Genomic DNA, 18,256 nt, shown 5'->3' with positions numbered 1-18,256 from the left:
TGTATTTGCTCTCCCCTCTTGCTTCTCCACTCTTTTTGACTGCTTACTCTCTGTTCTCTCCTCCCCTCCTCCCCTTACTTTCTTCTATGCACTTACTCTATCAGAATTGTCCCTAGACCAAGTATGATAGCAACCTCGTCTGTCTCCTCCTCCCTCCCCTTACTTGTTCCCCCCGCCCCCCTCCAGCACTATCTGAAATGTCGTCAGGCCCCCCCTTTCTGCATCCCCTCTCCCTCACCTTTTGTTTTTCTCCGGCTCTACCAGAAATGTAGAGGCCAGTACAGTAGTCGCCTGTCTGTTTCCATTTCTTTCCCACTATCCCCCTCCCGTCCTTATCTATGTTTTAGCTCTTGCACCATCTGAAATGTCGTCAAGTCGAGTACCATAGTTAATTTCACATCCTTACTCTTCATGGCCCGTACGAATGTCACTATATTTTCCCTTGTTCTCTCCCATGCCTTGAAGCGCCTTGAAACACATTGTGTATAGGCGCTATATAAATAACTATCATATCATATCATATAGTGAGCGGCAAGTAATCTAAGAATTTATGATGGTGCCGCATCCCGTTACTGAATGTACGTGTGAAGGTACAACGGGATGCAGCACAGGACGCGCTGGAGCACTCGGGAGTTGTGGTTTTCTATGTGCTGTTCAGCGCTGCAGTAAACGCAATGGAATAAGCCAGTCGCGGCATGCAGCCTTCGTAACAGATCAACCCCTCCCCAAGGCCTGCAGTCCCCGCGGCACCAGAGGGTGTGCACAATGAAAGCGAGACAAGAGTAATGGGGCATGCATGTCAGAAGTTGAATCCAAAGTCCTTTCCTCTGGACCATAGCCCTTCCAATCATTGAGGTACTGTAAGCGACCTCAATGTAGTCGGGAGGCTACTATTCGTTGTACCTCATATTCCACATCAGAGCTGACCTGAACTGGTATTGGACGGGGTTGGAGACGGGTGGCGGGCTTATAGGTCTTCAAGAGTGAAACATGAAACACATTATGTATGCACCAGAATTGAGGAAAAGCGAGACAAAAAGCAACTTGATTAATGACGTGCCAGAAAAAACACAGATGACTCCAGGACTCGGTGCCAATGGAAAAAATGTTAGTCGTAGCTATATATGAAAAGAGTAGCCCTCTACTTAATTACGCGTTTCGGCTTCCACGAGCGTTTGTCAAATCGGGCCAACATTATTGCAAAATAATCCATTGTAAGGAGTCGCCTGCTTGAGCAACTTTGAAAATAAGCCCCGCACTTTTCCAATTGAAACTTGATTAATGACGTGTGTGATTTTATATGGTCAGATAAAACGAGGAACTAATTTCTGAGTTCCATGAATTCGTAAATAACGAGTCGCTACCCAGACTTGGTCGTTAATTGCATAAACAGGGGCCTCATGTCTATGCCGGTTTGCACATGCACGCATCCTTTCTTTCTTGTGCCGCAACTAAGTTCTGTTTTGTCAGAGAGTGTATTTGTTGAATACGCAAAAAACAGTGTTTGCAGCAGGAGTGTCCGAAGGAACTGGCTCCGTGATAGGTAGGATGCAAGGATGTTGAACATGCAAAACATTAGAAGGGGAATATCCTGTTAAAGAAATGAGACGCATTATTATATGCGAATTCTGTAATATGGAGCAGATCAAACCAAGTGTCTTGATGTTGGAGACAGAGACACCTGAGATACTGCTCCAATGTCTGGTTCAGTCTCTCGGTTTGTCCATCAGTCTCTGGATGGTAGGCTGAAGAGAAACGGGCATCTATCACCAACATTTTCGTAAGGGCTTGCCAAAAACCTGAGGTAAACTGAGACTGATTATCGGATATAATCACAGAGGGCAAGCCAAATAAACAAAAGATTTTACGGAAATACAGAGAGGCCAATACTGGTGCCATAGGGAGGCCTTTGCAAGGTATGAAACAGGCCATTTTAGAAAAGTAGTCGATGACCACCCATATAGTTCTGTTCAGGTGGCAGATCTGTTATGAAATCCATGGACACCATGTACCATGGGTTTGTGTGGCACTGGCAACGGCAGTATTTTACCTAACGGAGGAGCTTTGTCCGTCTTGCCTTGGGTATAGATGGCACAGGTGGAAACGTAATTCATTACATCCCTGCGCATTTTTGGCCACCAACAATAACGTTGTAAGAAGGACAAGGCTTTCTGTTGTCCTGGATGTGCAATGATGCTGACGTCGTGGGACCATTATAGTGCCGGATGTCTAAGAGGAACCATGGGTATAAACAATCGCCCTTGTATGTGCGGTAATCCTTCTAGTATTTCTGCAATCCACTCAGTAAGACCGTTTCTGTCTGTGAGTGACTAAAGTGTTTGGTGCTGTGCAGATACAGATGAAGTGCTTTTTTGTAGCATGTATTCATGCGTGAAAGGTAATACTCCCATCCGCCCCTTGGCTTCTTGATAAAGCATTGGCTTTTCCGTTTACTTTAGCCAGACGATATTTGATTATAAAGTTAAAGGTAGAAAAGAAAAGGTATCACCATACCTGCCTACTGTTTGTGCATTACAGAGAAGCGGAATCTGTCGGGTTCATTATGGCTTGCATTAAAAAAATAGGGCACATCCGCTACATTCACAGGTCATTGGGTGATGGCTTTTCACCCCTGGGTCCCCCTTTTCCGGGCTCAGACCCTTCTAGAATTCACGTGTCGTTGTGTGATGGCTTTTCACCCCTGGACCTCCCTCTTCCAGGCTCAGACCCTTCTAGAATGTTTGCCTCCCTCTGTCGGGTTCACTACGGCTTTGTGTCCAAAACATTTTCACCTTTCGCAGCCACAAGTCTTAATGTCTTTTAAACCAATCCACTGTGGACATCCCTCCATCGGGTTAACTCTTGCCAACACAATGTTCCTTTTCCTTTCTCACTACGCAGGATTCATTTCCCTTAGTTTTTCCATTACTTGTCGGTCAAAGACTTTCGACTGTACAGAGGATTTTGCTAGACCACTTTTCCTGGCAGCTTTCCCAATGTCTTCTGGTATCGGTAGTTTCAACAATGGGGAATTAGCCAGAGTCTCTCAAGTGGGCACCCACATGGTGCCGGACCGCTCTGCAGCTGGTTTGTTTTCCCTTTAAGAGTTAACAGTTCTTTTATTTTCCCTCAATTTGTTACATGCTACTTTTGTTCAACACAGATTGGTTTCTTATTGGTTCTCCCCTCGACTCACCGGCCGTGATGAACCGCTTGGCTTATCTGGTCTCTGGAGTCAAGGCTGGTACCACGGCCGCAAGCGTCTCTCCCTGTCCTGATTTCCAGTGTAGCAGAGCTCTGTGTACTATTGACATCTTCTGCAACGCATGCTGGCCATTGTTCGCAGTCTTATGATTCCTTTCTGGGAGTCTTCGGGGATTTGGTTCAGAAAGGGCATGGTTGCTTCTCTCCTTGTCACCCCTTCGTTTCTCACTGCTTTTCTCCTCCTCTTGAACTGCCGCCCAGGGATAGCTGTCTCGTTGTGTGGTTTGCCTTGCTCGTATTGTGCTCTTGTGCTCCACCTTTTAGTGGGGAAGAGAAAGGGCAGTCAGGTGTGCGTGATGCCCGTCAATTGCCTGACTCTGCCAGACCCTTGTGGCGGGACATGTCAGATAAACGACTAGTGTTAGTCCGTGGTTTTCTTCGGTATGAAAAAGTGTTTGTGTCGGAAAAGGGTGCTCGGTGGTAGAGTTTCTACGTATCCTACTGCCTAGGATAGGGAAAAGGTGTCATGAAGGTAGAGTTTGTGAAATGAATAAGGGAGGACGATGATGTTTTGTTAGAGCAGATTGGGAGTTCGGGAAATAATCAGAGGGACGGGAAGAAGAATGACAGAGTATTTGGGTAGGACACAGGAAAGCAGGGCAGGGATTCTGGGAGATGAAGTTTCCGATTGTAATGGGGTTTGGGTTCCTACGGGATTTAGCATATACAGAGGGGTCGTTGGATTTAGGCAAGGGAGATTAATTGGGAGGAAGGGAGGTATATGTGGTATGATATGATATGGCATTTATACCGTGCCTATTCACAAGTGTTTCAAGGTGCAACGAGGCAAGGGAGGGGGAACAAAGGGAAGACGGACAACAATCTTACTAGGCCAGATGTCATTCAGATTGCGCAAGTGCATGGGAAGGGGTAAAGGGAAAAGTGGGGGAATGGTGAGGGGAAAGTGCAGTACATTGGATAGTAGAATAAATAAGATAAATAAAAAACAGCCAGATGGTGGCAAATGCAAGGTAAGTGCAGACTTCAGTGCTGGTAGGGGGACTGTAGGGATACAGAAATCAGTCCCCAGGTGCAGGGGTTGCCAGGGAGGCAGTGCAGGTGTGCAACTGGCGGGGCCCGAGCCCGAGATCAGAAGGGTGGCCAGGTAACCAGTGCACTTTCAGCCAGGAATTCAGCAGGCGACAGGGGGAGAGAAAGCAGAATCAAAGAGGAAGGTTTTGAGGTGCTTCCGGAACCAGAGATGGTGCTCCTCAAGTTTCAGGGAGGCAGGAAGGCTGTCCCAGAGGGAGGCCCCAGCCGAAGAGAGAGGTCTACCACCAACTCGTTGCTTGGAGAAGCGACTGACCCTGAGGGAGTTGGAGGCGGATGAGCGAAGAGCTCGAGAAGGAAGATATTTTGGAAGAGAGAGTTGAAGGTATTGCGGCCCCAGAAGGCCTTGTGGACAATGCAGAGGGTTTTGAACGTAATCCTCGCAGCCACTGGGAGCCAGTGGAGAGATTTCAGTCCTGGAGAGATACGATCCCTGGGCTTGAGGCCAAGGATAAGTCTCGCAGTCCTGTTCTGGATAAGTTGCAGAGGGCGGAGAGTAGAAGCAGGCAGATTTAGATAGAGGCTGTTACAATAGTCCAGCCTAGAGAGAACCAGGGCTCTGGAGACAGTGAGTATCTGGGGGAAGGAGAGGAAAGGAAGAATACCTCTAAGGAGATGCAGCTGGTAGTGTGACTTCTTCGAGACATCAGAGATGTGAGGAGAGAAGGAGAGTGTGGAGTCGAAGATGACACCGAGGTTTTTAGCCTTGCAGGTAGGAGGAGGAAGAGGGCCAAGAGAGGCCGGCCAGAGAGCTGTAGGGAAGGAGGGAGTGGGTGTGCCGATGAGTAGAATTTCAGTCTTACTGGCATTAAAGCAGAAGTCATTGGCGGCACACCACTCCTGGATAGCAGACAGACAGTCAGAAATGAGGGACGGAGAGGAAGAGGCCAAGGGTAGCCTGAAAATGAGCTGGGTGTCATCCGCATAGCACTGAAAATTGGGGCCGAGAGCGGCGATGCTGTGGGCAAGGAGTGCCAGGTATTGGGTGAAAAGCCAGGGAGAGAGGTTAGATCCCTGGGGGACACCACAGGTAGAGAAAAAGATAGCGGGGAGGAAGGACCCAAGTTGGACCTCAGAGGGTCGGTCGGAGAGGAAAGAAGTCAGCCACGCCAGAGCCTGACCAGTGATACCCAGGTTATCATGGAGACGGTTGAGCAGGATGGCATGGTTGACAGTGTCAAAGGCAGAAGAGAGATCAAGCAAGATGAGGACGCAAGGGGTGTTAGAGTCAAGGCTGGAGAGCAGGTCTCCACGGAGGTTCAGGAGAGCAGTTTCCGTGCTTCTGGCAGCTCTGAAGCCAGTCTGATGGTCATGAAGGCAACCAACAGATTCAGTGTGGAGATTAAGCTGGGAGATGGCCAGTTTCTCCAGGAGCTTGCCCAGGAAGCGAGTGATGGAGATTGGGCGATAGTTAGCCGGAGAGGAGGGGTCGGCAGAGGGTTTCTTAAGAAGAGGGTGCACAAGGGAGTGCTTCAGGGGGGGGATTTACAGCCTACAAAGCCTCAAGGACTCGGTTCTCCTCACCTTCTTCCCCGTTATAAAATACTACGTCTCACCTGTGGCATTTCCCGAGCATAAGCCTGGGCTCCCCTACGCAGGTGGGCCTCACTCGTTCGTCTACTCCCAGGGTTGGGATCTGAAAGCGCCAGCCCTTCCCCAGCCACCCGAATAAGGGATTCTTGATGTCTACTTGGGAGAATACCCTCGGGTTTCTCACACCGTCGACTGAGGATTCTCTGGAACCTTGAAAACCGCGTGTGGTTATAAACTCGGAAAAGAGCCGGCTCCATCGAGTGGTTTCGGCAAGGAGGACAGCAACGAAGTATAAGTGTATATGAAACACATTACTCATCGTAATCGTATTTCTGATGCTTGTATGTGCTTAGATTTACATGCTGTGCATAGGTCGACATCTAGTGGTAGTCGTGGAGTATTACATTATTTGTTTTCGATACTCAAAAATGGACGTCGACTGGGCGTGTCAGTAATACCATCCCTAGTGTGACGTCCACTGTACCCATGGTCCTTCACACGTCAAGGTCCCTCAGATTGTTTTGTTCCTGACATGAGGTTGCATGAAGTATAGTGGGAGTACAGATGTAATAAAGCAGATAAATAGAGATAAAGCAAGAAATAAATCTATGCATCTTCGACTCCAGGAGGGGAGGAAGGGTGGGCGCATGTGAATCTAAGCAGATACAAGCATTAGAAATACGATTACAGTGAGTAGTGTATCCCACCTGAGGCTTGTGGATATGATTAGATCACATGCTGTGCATAGACCTTTGAGCAGTATCTGGAGAAGGAGTGGGTTTTGAGAAGGTATGGCAACAAATAGATGTTTTAGCACTGCTTGTCCCACCTGTGAATCTGCTCTAGAATGTGCGTCAATGCAGACACACAGAGTAAAGGTATGTATGGAACTCCATGTAGCTGCCTTGCAAATAGCGTCTAGCGGGATGTTTGCAATAAATGCTAAAGTAGCTCCTGTACCTTTGGGTAGAGTGAGCACATGGTGTGAAAGGTAGGGTCTTTTTTTTCCAGAGAGTAGCAAAGTTGTGTGTACTGAACTATACATTTGGAGATGGCGTTTTTAGAAACTTGATCGCCCTCCCTGCCTGGTGGCTGTTAGGCAGAAACCTGTGCAGTTCCCTCTGGGACCACTGCAAAAGATTTAGGACTAGAGGTGTTTGGCAGTAAACCCACTTGGTAGCAGTCTGTACCACACAGATTCACTTGGTAGCTGTGGCTGAGCAGTCAGACTTCCCTCAAGAAGAGTTAGGCAGTACACAGAGTATTCACAATAGGTCACGAGAACACAGTAGAACAAGTAAACAATGACCAGGGCTTGGTGTAAAAGAGATATAATTATTTATTTAAAACCACATCTAGAAAAACACACAGGCACTAATAGTAAGCAATTCAAAAACACGGTCACTAAAAGATATACACTCCCTTAAAAGAACATTAGACAAGTCTTAAGTAAAGCCCCACTTATTTTCAGACAGCGGTGAGCGCTTAACGTAGATGGCACTCTAATAGTTTGTTTTAAAAAGGGAGAGAAGAGCAGAGAACAAGTTGAAACAGATCCCAACAATTTTATCAGAACATAACAAGAGAGGAAGGCAAAGTAAAACCGTGAAGTTAGAGTTCAAGAGGCCGGATCCACTTTCAGAGGATCCAAACGAAATGTGTCCAAGGTCAAACGGTTGCAGTGCACAAAAGTCTTGTAAAGGTTCAAAAAGGAGTTGGACCAAAGAAAGGGACCAGTTAGAGGGTCAAGGCGGCCAGCCCAGTCCAGAAGGTTAAGGGGTTATTATTAATTACCTTGTAGCAATCTTTAGAAAGGGAGGCCTGGCGGACACAGTACCTTAAAGTGGCGATAGCGCTCCAGCGGGGGCAGTTGTTCCTGGCAGCGGGTGCAAGTTGGTGCTTCGTCCGGGGGAAGAGAGGATCTCGTCATGGAGGAAGACAGGAGTCTGTTGCACTGCCAGGGAAGAAACCAGCCGCGGAACTTCTCAGGTACAAGGAGCGGTCCGGTGATTCGCGGTTCAGTGGGAGTGGCTATCCGGCTGCCAGGGTGCTCGGCACGGGCAGTTCGACCACAAACCGGGCTGGGGTGCGAAGAAACAAAGGTAAACTGGTTGTGCCCACCAGTCAGGTGAAGAAGCCTCTCCAGCCGGGAGATCTTCTCTGTCGTCGGGAAGTGGTGAGTCGGTTCTGCAGGGCTCCACCGGTGGTGTCGTGGTAGGTCGGCTCAGCTTCTCCCTCGTCAGATTCTCAGGTCCTGTGGTGACTTCTGAAGTTCCAGTCCCCAAAGCCCTGCTTTTATGCAGAGAACTCCCATTCACTCAGCCTAGCTGTCACTCAAACATGCTAAGTGGTGAGCCGGCCGGCTCACCACGTGGGCCAATCACACAAGAGTGCGACTTGAGTTACCAAGGTAACTCAGTCCCTGGTGCCTAAACCCCCCCCCACACTGCCTGTGGTACCCAGACAGAGTGGCACCACTTTTGGAGGCTTCTGTGGAGGAGCCCGCCAAAAAGTGGAACAAAGGGCTCGACTTGGGTTGGAGTCACAGAAGAGAACACAAACGCTATTTTAGAATCAAGTCTTGGCAAAAAATACCAACCGGAGAATTAATATTAATCAAATAAACCGTTGGTATGTTCGAGGCTACTAGAATTAAATAATTAAAGTTGGTAGCCTCGAACAATGGGAAAATCCCATAGGAAAATATTTGCGGTCGAATATAAAAAGTAGTTTCCACTGCCACCAGCCAAAACTCGATCAGGGGGGACGGAGACGTGCCCCCTCGACTAACAGACCCCGGGGCAATCGAATTGCCCCGACCAGTACGTCCACAATATGATGGTTTGTGCTGGTTTCTGTTAATAATTTGGGACTAGTAAAGCCAATGGTGACTTTACATGCCCTGGGGGACGGTAGTCAGTCCCAGGGTATGGAGTCTATGGTGGGATGTCACTATGACACCCCTGTGTTACTGCACGGAGGGTGCTGTGTAACACACATAGGAAAAACACAGGAGACCCTATAGAGTAAAGGACCCCATATCCCATAAAACACATTACCAGTCAAAGGAATACCATAAATCATGTCCAAGAGTGGGAGAAAAAGAGTCTCACTCTTGGCAGGAGGAAAAAAACAAACTCCAGAAATCCAGCAAAGCTGCTGGGGGACTCACTAGGTTAGGAAATTCAGCCTAAAGAGAGAATTCTCCCTAACAGTGGCTATGGAGACAAAAAGCTGATCTGTTTTTCTTAGAGGCTTTGTCTTATTCACATAGTACAGAACTGCCCTTCTTACATCTAGTGTACGAAGGATCCTTTCACCTGAGTTAGATGGATGTTTGAAAAGAATGGCTAGTTCAATGGATTGGTTCACATGGAATTTGAATTTAGGTGAACACCTAGGATGTGTTCTAAGGACTAAAGAAAGGGTCTTGTACCGACAATGCTTGTACTGACCAGCCTTATGGAGGTTTTGGCTACTAAGAAAGCTGTTTTGTAGGTTAGGTGTTTTGAGGCTGGACTTGTGGATAGGCTCAAAGGGTGAACCCATGAGTTTTAAGAGTACCACATTACGATCCCAACCTGGTGGAGGGTTGGACATGGCAGGGTAAAGTCTCTTTACTCCATCCATGAAAGCTTTGATAACAGGAACTTTTCACCAAAACACCTTTTTTTGCAAAGTGGTGTACGCGGACAGAGCCACTAGGTGAACCTTGATGGAGTTCAATACTAGGCCAGAGTCTAGTAGGTAAATCATGTAGTGATGAATGTTTGCTGGAGAACATTCAATTGCATTTAAGGCTTGTGATCGGCACTATACAACAAATCTTTTCCACTTGTTGAAGTAGCAGTACCTGGTGTTGGGTTTGCATGCTTCCTTTAGGATATCCATATACCTTTGAGGTAGTTGTAAGTGTCCAAACACTATGACTTCAGGAGCCAAGCTGCCAAGTTCATAGACTGAGGATGTGTATGGACTGTAGTCACCCCGTGCTGGGATAGCATGTTGTAGGGGCACAGGAGTTTGATCGGTTCGCACATCGCCAGTTTGAGCAGATGCAGAAACCATGGTGGTGTTGCCCACATCGTGGCTATCAGGATAAGTGTGGCTTGTTCCTGGTGCATCTTGTGTACTATCCTGCTGAAAGCTTAGGCAAACTTCCCTGACCAGCTCATCCACAGGGCGTTCTCCTTGAATTGAGGTTGGGGAAACCTGGATGCGAAGTCTGAGGATTGTGCGTTTTGGTTTTTGGCGAACAAGTCTAAATAAGGATAACCCCATAGGAAGATTGTGTTTAGAATTTCTTTGTTGAGTTGCCACTCGTGCTCCTCTTGTAGAGGGTTTCTGCCCAGAGTGTCTGCCAGAGCATTGAGCTCCCCTGTTAAGAAACTAGGAACATGTTCTGCTCGAGTGCCCATTTCCAAGTTTTCTGGGAAAGCCTGGACAGACGTGTGTGTGCCTCCCTGCTTGTTTATGTAAAACATGGCAGTGGTGCTGTGTGTGAGGACGTGTACTGTGTGACCTACCAGATGCAGTTGAAAAGTCTGTAGGGCTTTGAATAATTCTAGTAGTTCTAGGAGGCTGATGTGGTGTGAGTCCACTGTCTGTGAGCTGTGTGGTGGAGGTAATAGGCTCCCCATCCGGAGAGTGAGGCGCGTGTAGTAAGTATTACTTGAACTGATGGATTGTGAAAAGGATTTCCTTTTAACACATTTTCCTTGGACCACCATTGAAGAGCCTGTACTAGGCTCTTCAATGGTGGTCCAACCACTAGATCGTCCCACTGACAGCTTGCCTGACATCATTGGTTAGCTAACCACTCATGCATTGGGCGCATGCTCATTCGTGCATAGAGAAGTAGATAAATGCATGAAGCCATCATCCCAAGCAGGCGCATTGCCTTGCATAAGGTTATATGGTGACCGGCTTGATAGCGAGGTATTTGCAGCAGCATGTTCTGAACTCTTGTTTGAGGGGAACACTAGCCCCTCCTTTGATTTTATGATAGCTCCCAGGAATTGTTTTGTTTGGCTGTGGACAATACTTGATTTTTTCTCATTGATGAAATACCCCAAATGGAATAGAAGGTCGGTAGTTCTTCAGGTGTTGTGCCTGCAAATATGAGGGGATTCCCCTGTTATCAGCCAGTCGTCCAGATAAGGGTACAGTGGGATTGATTGTCTGTGTAAGTGCGCCGCCACTACTGCCAGTACTTTGATGAACACCGTTGGAGCTGAGGCTATGCCGAAGGGGAGCACCTTGAACTGGTAGTGTTTTTCCGCTATTTTGAAGCGCAGATATTTTTTGTGCACTGGAAACATTGAAATATGAAAGTATCCAATGTTGCCATGTAGACCCCTTGTTTTAGTAGGGGAATTACTTCCTGCAGCATTGTCATGTGGACGTTTTGTGGCTTGACATAAGTGTTTACTGGTCGAAGGTCTAGGACTGGGCGCATTGTTAGATCTTTCTTTGGCACAAGGAAGTACGTTGAATAGATACCCTTGTTTACCTGGTTTGCCGGGATGATTTTTATGGCATATTTTTACAGCAGTGTGTTTACCTCCTCTAGCAGTATGCATTATTCTTCCTGGTTGTTTAGCTTTGTCTTGGTGGGTGGGTGGTTGGAAGGTCTTTGAACCAGTTCTATACAATAACCGCCAGCCACGGTGGCTAATACTCACTTGGCTGAGGTGATCAACTACCATGTGTGGGTAAATTGTGAAATGTGACCTCCTACTGAAGTGGCATGGGAAGGGGACCTGTAGCAGGGCGTCATTGCTTTGGAGGGGTGGAGCCTCTGGCCGAGGAGGCCCTACCTCTGCCTCTAGACCTTTTCTAGCCCCTTTTTTAAGTTTTGAGAGGAGGACTATCCTGTGAGGAACCCCATGATGACGATTGGCCACCTTGACTATAATTGGAGGAGCGTTGTGAGTTTTTCCCACAAAACCGCCTTGTATTGAAAGCGCCTGTTTGCACAAAGGGTTTGTTTGATAGGTGGCCAAAGGATTTAAGGGTATCAAACTCCTCCTTGGCACTTTTAAGCCAGTTCGATAGCACAGCAAGTAGAGCGCTCGCTTTGACATCTGTGCAGAGCCTACTGACGCAGGTTCGAATCCCGGCAGGGCCAAACTCAGCCTTTCATCCTTCCGAGGTCGATAAATGAGCACCACACACTGTGGGTAATAATAAGCAGCGCTCAGATACCTGAGGGTTCATAGCGCTATATAAATGTTATATTATTATTATTATTATTATTATTATTAAGGGTGTCTTCGACCGCTTTACCAAACAGGGCATTAGGTTTAATCAACATGTTTAGCAAGGTGGCTTGAGTCTAGAACTTGAAGCCACATTGCCTTAAGCAGGCATGGCGTTTGATTAATGTGTCTTCAGCTATAATTTACCCTGCGTTATCGGCGGCATCCAAGTTGTTCTTTGGGATGCAGTTAGCCACTTGCTTACCTTCAGACACTGTTTAGGAGCTGCGATTTATGCGGCTCTGGGACAGTTTCGATTAGCTGCATTATTTTGTCCCACTTATGGCAATTGTAACTAGCCAAGAGGGTAGTATTATTGGCAATCCTTGCCTGGTAGGCAGCAGAGGTAGCCACTTTCCTGCCTAAAGTGTACATTTTGTTGCTCTCCTTATCAGGAGGTGCCTACACAGAGGCTAGCGGTGTGCCCGCCCTTTTTCTTGTAGTGGTAAGCACGAGGGAGTCAGGTTTTAACTGACCCCTGATGTATAGGGGGTTCGAGGGGGCTGGCCAGAACATTTTCTCGATGCAAGGGTTAATCGCCCTTGTAAAGTTAGGAGTGAGTAGGGAAGACTGAATCCATCTTTGAATGGATTGCAAGAGGGGAATGAACTGTTTCTGGTCCCCAAAAATGTCTTCAAAAAAGTCCTTATCCACATGGGACTCCTGTGTGTCGATTTTAAAATGTTCTGCAGCTTGTTGTATTGGAGCTGGTTATCTACGGGGCATTCGGCCACAGGCTGATCCCGATGGTCTGGTGACTGGATGACCTAGACGTCGTCATCGTAATATTGATCAGGATCAAATTGGTCCCCTTGATTCCCCTGCGACCCAGGATCTTGAGAACCTGAGGTCACTATGAAATAGAGATCTTGAGAGGTATACTGTGAGGTGCTGGATTGTGAGTTGTGAAACCGTGGTCTTTTGGCAGCTGGCTGATCTTTAGCTGTTTTCCCTTGTGAGGGCCCTTTGAGGTTACTATGTGCATCAGGGTGGCGGTCAAAGAAGTTCACAAAAGCAGGACATTCTCTGCATCACTCTGTCAAAGCTCTCTGGGGTCCAATGAGTGGAGCTAGGGGATGCTGAGGGAATAGGGGTGTCCAGTGAATGAGGAGTAGCTGGTACCCTCTGTTGGTGCAGACCGTTTTTTGGTGAATGACCCCTGAAGGGGTGTCCCTGGGAAGAGAAGTGTTCTTGTTATGGGAACAAGAGGATTGAGAAGGTAGGAGCGTCAATGATTTAGAAGATTTCGATGCCTTCTCCCGCATCACTGAATTGCTCCATTCTGTCCCTGTAGGCATTTGGTTGGTGGCTCCCGTTCCAATATCCTTGGGTTAATAAATCTGCAGGTGGTTTCTCAAGTATAAGTCTGCATTTTGCATTCAATAACCTGTCGAGTTGTTTTATCTGTGGCATGTGATATTTTGGGTAGTACCGGTTGAAGAATTGGCATTATGTTGCCATTTCCTCCTGAACTATGGACTGTGAGGAGGGAAGGGATGAAGTGGAAATGCAGATTCACACGAAAAGCCATTTCTCCCCCCTCACAGTTCTTCCAATATCTCCCCTCTAAACCGCTTGTACAGTTTGTGTGTTTAGGCATAAACTAGGGAGTGAATAGGTTCATAGACCGATCAAGAGGAGAGTCATTTAAAAGACATTTGTTAAAACGACAGGCAAGATGGTCTATCTTTCAGAGATGTACTATCCCGAAAAAACGAGTGAAGGGCAGAAGAGTAGGACTCACTGCACTGAAGATTACTGTTGGTTTCAAGCTAACCAGGTTCGTCTAGGCTACAAGCAGGAGAAAACTGCCCCCCCGCTGCCCTCAATTTCGAACCCTGTAAAAAAGAAGTAGCGATTTCCACAGTTGCATGCCTCCAAAGATTTTAGCCAAAATTCATATCGCATGGACGAAATTGGTTCCCCATAAGTCAGACAGGAGACTATCTGACCTTTGTAATTTTTAACAAGGGCAGAATTAAGAACTTCCCATATTTAAGATCTATTTCTTTTCAACTGAGTTGCATAGGGCAAGTTTTTTATCTGTAGATCTTTAAATATGCACACAGATGAAATATATTGATCATAATGATTGCCAAGATATTGCCAGCTTCTTACCTACTGTAGTTGGGCGTTGTTTAAATACTAGGTACATTTTCTCTGACTGGCTCTTTTAGGATTAAAGATTAAGATTTTTGTTTTAGATGAATTTATTTCTAACTCTCAGTCACTCATCTACTTCCTTGACTTTTTAGATTTTTTTAACAGTTATTTGGAAAATCAACTTTAGCATACATAGTTTTATTTGCTTCATCAGAAAACCTCAAATTGTTTCCAAGTTACAAACATGTGGTTATTGTTTTGGCAATGTAAATAAAAGGGCCATACTTACCAAAGCTCTTCGAGCCAGTTGAAGAGTTTTTTGTCGTATTTCAAACTGGCCATATAGCAACCAGATTTTAGCAAACGTGAACTGAAACAAAAAGTAAAATGCATTTTAGTTAAAATCATTATTTCCTTTTAGCCCCATCGCTCAAGAACTTTTACCTTTTGGCAAATTCCAAGCACTACTAATAGGTGTAAGAAACCTGAGGGTAACTACTCCAGTGGCGTAGCACAAACTTTTGGGCCCCCCTGCAACTCATGCTGAGCCCCCCAACTCAGCAACAAATCACGGGTCGGTGCTGCTGCAGGGGAACGGCACACACTGCACTGGGAGAACAATATAAATATGTGTTTTAATGCATAATACAGCACACTTTGAGAAAAATTGGCTAAAAGGTCAGAGAGTTTGCAATAGTTTTGTTTGTAACACCAATCCAAAAATCGAATACATGCAAGTCACCAACAGTGCACAGGAACATTAATGCCTTAATTAATATAATGCTTTGCAATTAAAAATGCCATTACACAATGAAAACATGTCCAACTGGCTGCACAATGTAGACAAGTCTAGGCACGTAATAACATATTACAGTAAAGCATGCCGGGCCATATTTAGACATACGTAGACTGTTTGCACAAAAATGCCAGTCGAAGCAATAAATAACACTTATCATTGTTATTTTATCACAGATGCCCAGAAAAATACACAATGTTTCAGTAAGAAACGGCTAGACTGGCTGCACCCAAATGCCTCTCTAACCACTAATACCTCATATCATGCCTGCTTGTTTATTTTATTTACTGATCGATTGTTAGGCGCTTATACAGCAAGTGAATTCTGTTTCAAAGCGCCCACAGGGCAACAGGGAGGGGACATGCTTATATGAGACATTAAAATACATAAAAATATTAAATACAATGGAGGGGGGAGGACGAACCTACTATGCCTTGAGTAATCAGAACGTGCAAGTTCAGAAGGGAGGGGCAGAGGGGGTAGGTGCTGGGGTGGCCGTGCTCGTGGGTGTGCAACAGATGTAGTGGAGGGTATGGTAAGTCGGAGCCTCCAGGACGGAGGGTGTGACGAGGTAAGTGCTGAGGATAGAAGGAAGCTGGGGCGATTTGGTGTGGGAGGTCAGGGCCCCAAGGATGCATAAGGGCCCTGGACACCAATCAAGCAACTGTGAGATTAGCAGAGGTGAGGAAGGAGGAGGTAAAAAGTAAAGAGGAGATAAGAGGGAAGGCAGAGGTAAAAAGGATAGCCTAGACATGGATGACCATTACGATTTATCGCACAATAACAGTCCCATCCCACCCCCCACACATCCCTTCTCCCTCCCATCCCCTACCGCAGCCCCCAAAATCAGTTTCTTGGCCCAGAATTACCTCCACGTCCCTTTTCCTTGTCCCAGTGCTTACGTATGAAGCCCCTTGCCTCATAGGTAAGTACTGGAATGAGGAAGAGTGGGACTAAGAGTAATGAAGATTACAGGTAACTAAGCCAGGCATTACCTCCATGTCCCGCTACCTCATCCCAGTACTTGTGTATGAGGCAAAGTGCCTCATACACAAGTATTGGGACAAGGACGAATAGGGCTAGGAGTAATGAAGATTACCAATAAGTCACCAAGGGATTAAACACAAATAGTGATGCAACACCATTGAGCTGACTGGGCTTCAGCCCTCCCCACACACCCCCCTTAAATTTTGGGCTATGCTGACTCGACCTGGCTGACCTACAGAGCCATTGCCGTACTAAACAGGACACAGATGTTAAATGGCACCTTGGTATCCCTGTTAACAAAGGCCCAGCAATTACTAACGTAAAGCATTTCACTGTTAGTACCTGAATTCAAATGCACAATTCTTTAGGCAATTGAAATCTTGATTTGGGTTTAGTACTTGCATGCCAGGCAAGTGATTGGCAGCGTAGAGAGGGGACAGGAGACCGCGTATTCTCACAGCAGTCCATAAGTGGGTGCTTTCAGACTTAAAGGAGAGAGTTAACTGATTGTAACATTAAAGCTGCACTAGAATAGTCACATTAGAATGCATAAAGAAGTTAGAAGCTCCTCCACACAAATAGGTTTGCCCCTCCCCTCACGCCCGTGCAGTTAGCAGCCCCCTGAAATTTAGGTTTTGTTGCACCCCTGAAAACAAGCACACACACACCATTGACCATAAACACACACACACACACACACACACGCACATGCACACACACACACACACACACACATCCAGCCACCCATACATTTAAGTGTATGCCTTTTCACCATAAAAGCACACCCAGGCAGCCACCGATACATTTAAGGGTGCATCCTTTCACAATAAGGCATACCCAGGCAGCCACCTATACATTTAAGTGTGCACCCTTTCACCATACACTCACATATGCAAACGTCATGAGGTTGAGGGGTGCCCTATTACTTCATAAAGAAATTATTTCCATTAAGGACTGAACCATAATGGAAATAATTTCTTTATGAAGGCAGAGTGACTTAAAAATAAACAATTTCTTTTTTAAGTCATAGAGCTTCCCCCAATCCATGAAATGCAGGCCTCCAGTCTAGAGTCTCCCATGTCATGGGGTGGAAAATAGTTTCTTTTTGCAGTCACTTTGCCTTCATAAAGAATGTATTTCTGTTATGCTGTAACAGAGATAATTTCTTTATGAAGGCAGAGTGACTACAAAATGAATACGTGATGGCGCCCCCCCCCGCACCTTGGGGGCTAAAGAGACACCCGTTAAACCAGTGACCTACTCCCCTTGATCCTCTTCTCAGGGGGCCAGGGAAAGGCCATCGCTTGTGGATCCTGACAGGGGGGGGAAAGGGGGGGGGAGAAGCGAGGAAGGAACACCTGGGTGGAGGGTCACTGGGGAGAGGATATACACAGACGAGACATGGTATCCCCCTTTCCCTTGTTAAGACCAACCTAACCCTCCCCCAGCCTTTATGGGCCATTGTAACACACTTCCCCACATTTGCCATCATTTAACACACTATGGTACTGGGGCGAGGAACAGGCAACTAAGAGTGATTAACACTGGTAGGGCATTTCACCACTCTAATACTGAGACAAGAAAGAGGCCTGCAGAGCATTGTAAAGATCAGGCATGTCCTTTTAACTATGGTCAGGCAATTGGACTGAACAGTTCACACCTGAGGCCCTTAACAATATGTGTGAGTATAAAAGCGTGGGCAGTTCAAGAAGGGGAAGAGGAGAAACCTGCTGGCAGCAAGCAGGAGCTCTGGCGAGCTGTGACACTTGGCGAGGTAGAGTGGAGAGAGGGAGCAAGCATCGGGCCGAGGCAGGAGGTGTCGCGAGAGGACAATAAGCGAAACAATCGCTTTGGATGGTCGGCCCGCTCACCTGCCCAGAGAGCGCTGCTCCAACCACGGAGAGAAGGCTGGCAAGTGTGCTTAAAGAAATGTAACAGGTGGGAGAAGCAGCTGGATCTCCCAAGCGAACAAGCAGCAGAAGCTGCATTAAGAGGAGGGTCGCGTACTGATAAAGGAACGCTGAAAAGACCATTGAGCACACGCAGACACCAGTGGGGAAAACGGGTGGTCTAGAAAGGGCAGAGCTCTATGCTAAGAGGTTAATGCATGAAGGAAACATACAGAAAGACTGTTATGGCTTGGGCAACCCAAACTCCAATGAAGCATGCGTGCAAGAGAGAACCTTGAATGCATAAGAGAAAATACTAAGGATCCTGAATCTCAAAGTGAGAGAGTAACATGTGTGAGTTCCAAATGCACACT

General features: G+C 46.7%; 1 protein-coding gene across 1 annotated transcript in view; it reads right to left on the bottom strand.

The window, feature by feature from the left end:
- Positions 1 to 18,256, bottom strand: part of CRNKL1 (crooked neck pre-mRNA splicing factor 1) — a 752,702-nt gene that overhangs the window by 281,118 nt on the left and 453,328 nt on the right. Inside the window, exon 10 of the mRNA XM_069608075.1 lies at positions 14,500 to 14,580. Within this exon, the coding sequence (XP_069464176.1) occupies positions 14,500 to 14,580 (81 nt within the window). The remainder of the gene's footprint in view (positions 1 to 14,499; positions 14,581 to 18,256) is intronic.

Source organism: Ambystoma mexicanum, chromosome 4q (assembly GCF_040938575.1).
Source record: "Ambystoma mexicanum isolate Mex_15411 chromosome 4q, UKY_AmexF1_1, whole genome shotgun sequence".
Taxonomy (NCBI): domain Eukaryota; kingdom Metazoa; phylum Chordata; class Amphibia; order Caudata; family Ambystomatidae; genus Ambystoma; species Ambystoma mexicanum.
This window is presented reverse-complemented; position numbering and strand designations above follow the sequence as displayed.